General features: G+C 62.2%; 1 protein-coding gene across 1 annotated transcript; it reads left to right on the top strand.

The window, feature by feature from the left end:
• Positions 1 to 29: 29 nt before the first annotated feature.
• CANT1 (calcium activated nucleotidase 1) lies at positions 30 to 5,967 on the top strand. The gene is made up of 3 exons (XM_017730075.1): positions 30 to 1,810; positions 2,052 to 2,255; positions 2,670 to 5,967. Exons 1-3 carry the CDS (start codon positions 1,078 to 1,080, stop codon positions 3,038 to 3,040), a joined length of 1,308 nt encoding a protein of 435 aa, XP_017585564.1. The 5' UTR covers positions 30 to 1,077; the 3' UTR covers positions 3,041 to 5,967.

The following is a 5,967-nucleotide window of genomic DNA, read 5'->3' as shown; positions in this document are numbered from 1 at the left end:
TGAGGGTTCCCCGTGGCCGTGCTCAGAGCGGGCGCTGGGGTCCCTACAAACGCGGTGGGGGTCAGTGCACCGAGAGGGGTCCCCGGGGCTCTGCCGAGGGCCACGCTCCGGGATCCCGACATGGCAAGAAGCGCTCCCGTCCCCCCGATCCGTGGGCTCCGTGCCTGTGCCCCGCCGGAGCTCCCCTGTCCGGGGCCGGCCCCCCACGCTCAATGCCGCCTCTGTTTGCCACTCGGGCTGCTGAAAGGCACATTGAGACCCTGCGGGATGGGCCCTTTGTAGAAAGCCGTGGGATGGCAGCTGGGGATCTCTGCCCCGGGCTGCTGGGCACGGGGTGAGCACGGGTCCAGTCCCGGGTGGCTGCTAGCCGCCCGGAGTGCCCGTCTGCGGGAGCCCGGGTCGCTGCCACGTCCTCTGTGCTGCAGGGAGGGAGGTGGCAGCGAGGGGCATTGTCGGCACCCCGGGCCCATGGGTGGGCACAGCCCAGGGTGGGCTCACGATGCTCACATATGTGGAGGACATGCTGTGAGCCTGGGCAGGGATGAGGGGCTCCTGTGTCTGTAAGGCTGGGCAGGTCAGGGTGTGTGTCCCTTGGACCTGGGCACTGCTCTTCCTGCTCAGGTGTGGGCATCCTGCTTGGGCGGAGCTGCCACGTGTCTCCCAGTGTCCCTGTGTGCCTGGGGACAAGCTCATGCCTCATCAGTGGGGTCGGTTCCTGGGGCTGTGGGAGCTGGGCCAGGCTGCCCAGACACTCTGGAGGGAGTAAGAGTCATCCTTGCCACCCGAGGGGAACCCACTTCCTCCCAGGACTCTGTGGGGACGTGCCCCAGGACACTGTGACACGGGGCTCACCTTGAGCCAGATGCCTCAGCTTGTTGCCTGAGCTGCAGTGACCATGGGACAGGTAGAGGTGCTGGGCAGGTCATGCAATCCTGCCAGTATGCTGGGGCTCCTGGTCAGGGGGTGCAGAGGGAGCCAGGTGAGAGGAACTGAGAGTGATTCCAGCAGCAAACAGCCCCTGGGCATGCTGGCTCTTACCTGCATGAGGTGGGAGCACCTTCTGCTGCAGGAGAGGGGATGGGGCCCCTCGTGGCTGTGTTCTGCTGTCCCTCGAGCTCAGTCAGCACCAAATCCAGCTCTTTGACCTTCTCTCTCCCCTCTTGCCACCAGGTTCTCCTCGCTCCCACTCTGATGCCAGTCCCGCCCTGCCATGAGTCTATGAGCCCCCTCCGGATCAGCGTGGGTGGTCTGCCCGTCCTCGCGTCCATGACCAAGGGTGCTGACCCCCGCTTCCGACTGCGCTGGAAGGCCATCGTGCTGTCCTCAGCCTGCGTGGGGTTTGTGCTGCTGCTCTTCTGCCTGCACCGTTCCTCCCCAGCACGGCATGGCCCCCCCAGCCCTCGCACCTGGCAGCTCGGCCTGCAGGCAGGGGACCGCTACAATGACACCTACCCGCTGTCCCCCCCACAGAGGAACCCTGAGGGCGTGCGCTACCGCATCGGCGTCATTGCAGACCTGGACACGCAGTCCCGGGGCTCCCAGGAGCACACCTGGTTCAGTTACCTGAAGAAGGGCTACCTGGTGCTGTCAGACAGTGGGGACAGAGTGACAGTGGAGTGGGACAAGGATGAGAGCATGCTGCAGTCCCACCTGGCTGAGAAGGGCCGGGGCATGGAGCTCTCAGAGCTGGTGGTTTTCAATGGGAAGCTGTACGCAGTGGACGACCGGACAGGTGTGGTCTACCAGATCGAGGGCAACAAGGTGGTGCCCTGGGTGATCCTCCCGGATGGGGATGGTACTGTGGGGAAAGGTGAGCTCCCATCCTGCCCCGTGGAGCCCTTGGCTCTTTTCAGCTTGGTGGGGTGGGGTGCCCCTTTCCTGTGACCTCTGAGCCTGGCCAAGACAGGGCAATTCCTGCCAAGGGACCAGCTGGCTGCAAGGGGGACAATGTGCTCAGCACCAGGCTCTGGGGTGTAGGGTTTGGGGAATGTGGGACAGTCTGATGACCCCGTGCTGAGTGAGCCCCCCTCATGCCATTCTTTCCACCACAGGCTTCAAGGCAGAGTGGCTGGCAGTGAAGGACGAGCACCTGTATGTGGGAGGACTGGGCAAGGAGTGGACCACCACGACAGGGGAGGTGGTGAATGAGAACCCCCAGTGGGTGAAGGTCATTGGCTACAAGGGTGATGTGAGCCACGAGAACTGGGTGACAAACTACAACACGCTGAGGGCTGCAGCGGGGATCCGGCCCCCAGGTATAGAGCAGGGCAACCTCCTGCCACCCCATATCCCACACCAGAGCTGTAGTCACCTCCCCAAGGATACTGGCACTGGGTGAGATTTGAAGGCTGCTGGAGGCCAGAGATCTCCCCTTGTCCTGGTCATTTTCCTCTGCTGCCTGTGCCAGGAGCAGCTGAAGGGTGGCTCAGCCAGCATTGGGCCTGGCAGCCGGGCTCCCAGGCAGAGTGGGGTGTGCTGGGTGCCCCTGCCTGGCTCTGGGAAGAATTGGGAGGCTGCTGCCAGGCAGTGGGGCAGGAGAAGGCAGAAGAGTTCATAGGGGATGCCTGTGCAGGGCTGTGGGGTGTTTTGGAGGGCAAGGGAGAGGGTCCCGCCCCAGCGTGGCTGGTGCCTCTGTGGCCTGTGTGGTCACACTCCACTTCCTGCCGCAGGGTACCTGATCCATGAGTCGGCCTCCTGGAGCGACACGCTGCAGCGCTGGTTCTTCCTGCCGCGCCGCGCCAGCCACGAGCGCTACAGCGAGAAGGCGGATGAGCAGCGAGGCACCAACCTGCTGCTGAGTTCCACCCAGGACTTTGGGGATGTGACAGTGGGGCGTGTGGGCGAAGTGGTTCCCACCCACGGCTTCTCCTCCTTCAAGTTCATCCCGGACACGGATGACCAGATCATCGTGGCGCTAAAATCAGAAGAGGACAATGGCAAGATCTCCAGCTACATCATGGCCTTCACACTGGACGGGCGCTTCCTCCTGCCCGAGACCAGGATTGGAAGTGTGAAGTACGAGGGCATTGAGTTTATTTAACAGACAGGTGGACCGAGTGGAGGCGTGCGGGCGGCTGAGGGGTGTGGGCAGGCCGTGCTAGGCTGCTCCCAGCCCGGGGTCCGTGAGGGATGTCAGGCAGCGCTCCCAGCTCTGTCCTTTGCCCTGGGCTCTTCTGTAAAGTGTTGGCTGAGCTGCAGCAGGTGTGGTGCAAGTGTTTCGGCAGTGGCACCTGGTGGCAAGGGACCGCCACCACAGGGTGCTCCCGCCCCGGGGACAGTGTCCACATCCTGGAGTGCTGGTGCCCAGGCCGGCCCCGCTGCAGCCCTTAGCACCCAGCCCTGAATTGCGACAGAACCATCTGTGGTGGCTCTGGTGATGTCTGCGCTCTGGGTTTGCAACTGAGCCCCAGCTCTACCGCTCTGCCTTGTGTGCCACGAGGCTCCCTGGGTAGAGGGGGAGGGTGTGCAGCCAGAGTGGGTCAGACTTGGGGAATTTCATCAGGCTTTTTCTCCAGAAGCTGGTTTTCCTTCCCTTTTCCCTTAAGCTGGGTGAGGTGATTGCTGGCATGACACTCCTGTTTCAGAGAAAAGTCTCCCATGGGAGGGGACAGTGTCTGTGTCCCTGTGCTCCTGTGACCGCAGGGGATGCGGTGGTTCCCTCACTGCTGTGGTTCCGGCACAGTGGCTGTGCCTATGGGGCAGGGGGAGCAACTGTGGGTGATGGGGCCACCAGCTGTGGCCAGATGGAATGTGGGCCCATCCCAGTGCCATTCCCAGGCCGCACCCACGGAGGTGTGTGTGTGCTGGCCCTGTGTCTTCTCCAAGCCCTGGCTGCACATGGCTCTGGCCCCAGAAATGCCTCTGGCCCCAGAAATGCCTCCAGCCCCAGAACTGTAGCTCTGGGAAGAGCTGAGCCCCATACAGGAACCGCTGGGAGCTGGCAGCAGTGCAGCTGTGCTGTCCAAGGGCTGCCGTGCTCGGTGCAGGAGCAGAGCCAGGAGCCAGTTGTGCTTCCCAGAGCCGGCAGCAGCTGAGAAGCATTGACAGCAGCCCAGGGCTTTGGCCAGGGAGCCCTCCCCATGCTTGCCAGCATGTTGTGAAATCGCAGCCGCAGCCTGTGGCCCCCAGGAGGAACTTGCATGGTTTCAGGAGCCAGAAGTGTCAAAGGGGCATCTGCTGGCCCCAGGACCCTCCTGACCCCTCTGACGAGGGGGCTGCAGCTCCTGGCCTGCCCGCGCTCCCTGGCTCAGCCCTGCCCTGCCCCAGGTCATAGGGCAGCATATCCTCACACCAGGACCAGTGTTTGGCTCTGTAGTGTCCCCAGTTTGGTCCCCTTTAACACTGTCCCTGGGGCAGGTCTGCCAGCAAGTAGGGCTTCAGAGAGCTGGGCCTGGCCACCGTGGTTTGGGGGGTCCTTGTGCCCCCTGTATCCCTCTGTCATGCCCTGGCACTGCTGTGCTGTGCCATGCTCAGGGAGGGAGAGGGCCTGTTGGTGCAGCAGTCAGGCTGTGGTTTGGTGGAAGGATCCACAGAGTGGCTGGGGCCCTCCCATGAACCCAGCCAGGCTGCTCCCCCCATCCCTGTTTACAGTGTCAGCACCTCCATGAGCCATGCAGAACGCGAACGAGGCCAGACATGTGTTTTCATTTAGCCCAGACAATGACTCGGCCTGGGCTGCGAGCGGATGCGCTTGTCTCTAGACGTGGACCTGTCCTCAGTGCTGTGGGGACAGTGACCTGGCTTTGGCCCCTGCACGTGGCCTCGGGATCGTGCAGCACCCGGCCCAGGGCACCCAGGATGCATTTGCAGCCCACACTGGGTGCCAGCTGGCCACAGTCCATGACAGCCACTCAACCATCGCTTGGCAGTCTCTCCTGGCCTCACTCACCCTCCTAGCCCAGCGCTGGCAGCTCCACAGCACCTGTTACGGCCCCAGGGCTGTGCCAGTGGCTGTCCCTGCTACCTGGTCCCTTCTTGTCCTCTGGGCTGAAGCATCCCTGGGCCCCTGCTCTCAGCACTGCGCTGCCCTCAGAGCAGCAGCACCACTGCTTCAGGCAGCTGGACCAGCAGGGATCCTGCTGCTGTTGAGCCCCACAGTGGAGTTGGTGACCTGGAGCCCCATCTCCAGGTGTCATCCAGCATCCCAGCGCTGTCAGTGCTGTCACCTCCCACGTGTTCCCTGCAGGCTCAGCCAGGGTTTGGGCCAAGTCCAGCTGCCCAGTTTTGCTGTTTCTCATCCTGGAGGCCGAGCATCTCTATTCCTTCCCTCTACTGTGAGTATCCGTGGCAGTGCTGTGGCAAGAGGCTGGCTCAGGAGCAGCTTCTGTGACCATGGTGGTGGCTGTGCCTGCCAACACATGCCCATGACAACTGGCCCAGCTGCGCCTGAAAGCTGTGTCCCTGCCCATTCCGCTGGGACAAAGGCACTGCTGGGGAGGTGGAGCACACTCAGCAGCCATCCAGGCACAGAGTATGGGTACAGTGACAGCAGCAGCATCTCGGCACCTCCACGATGACACAATGTGTGGGTTTTGACTGGGATAGAGTCTGTTTTTTCCATCTTAGATGGTGTAGGGCAGTGTTTTAGATTTGTGCTGGGAACAGTGTTGATAACAGGGATGTTTTTGTTACTGCTGAGCAGCATTTGCACAGCTTGAGGCCTGTTCTGCTCTTCAACCCACCAGTGAGGGGCTGAGGGGGGGCACAAGGAGTCGGGAGGGGACACAGCTCACCCAAGGGATATTCCACACCGTATGGCATCATGCTCGGCATGTAGAGCTGGGGGAAGAAGGAGGAAGGAGGGGACATTCAGAGTGATGTTGTTTGTCTTCCCAAGTCACCATCACGTGCTGGAGCCTCGTTGCTCTGGGGATGGCTGAGTACCTGCCTGCCATGGGGAGCGTGAAGGAATTCCCTGCTTTGCTTATGTGTGGCTTTTGCTTCACCCGTAAAACTGCCTTTCTCTCA

Source organism: Corvus brachyrhynchos, unplaced genomic scaffold (assembly GCF_000691975.1).
Source record: "Corvus brachyrhynchos isolate BGI_N302 unplaced genomic scaffold, ASM69197v1 scaffold340, whole genome shotgun sequence".
Classification (NCBI taxonomy): Eukaryota; Metazoa; Chordata; class Aves; order Passeriformes; family Corvidae; genus Corvus; species Corvus brachyrhynchos.
This window is presented reverse-complemented; position numbering and strand designations above follow the sequence as displayed.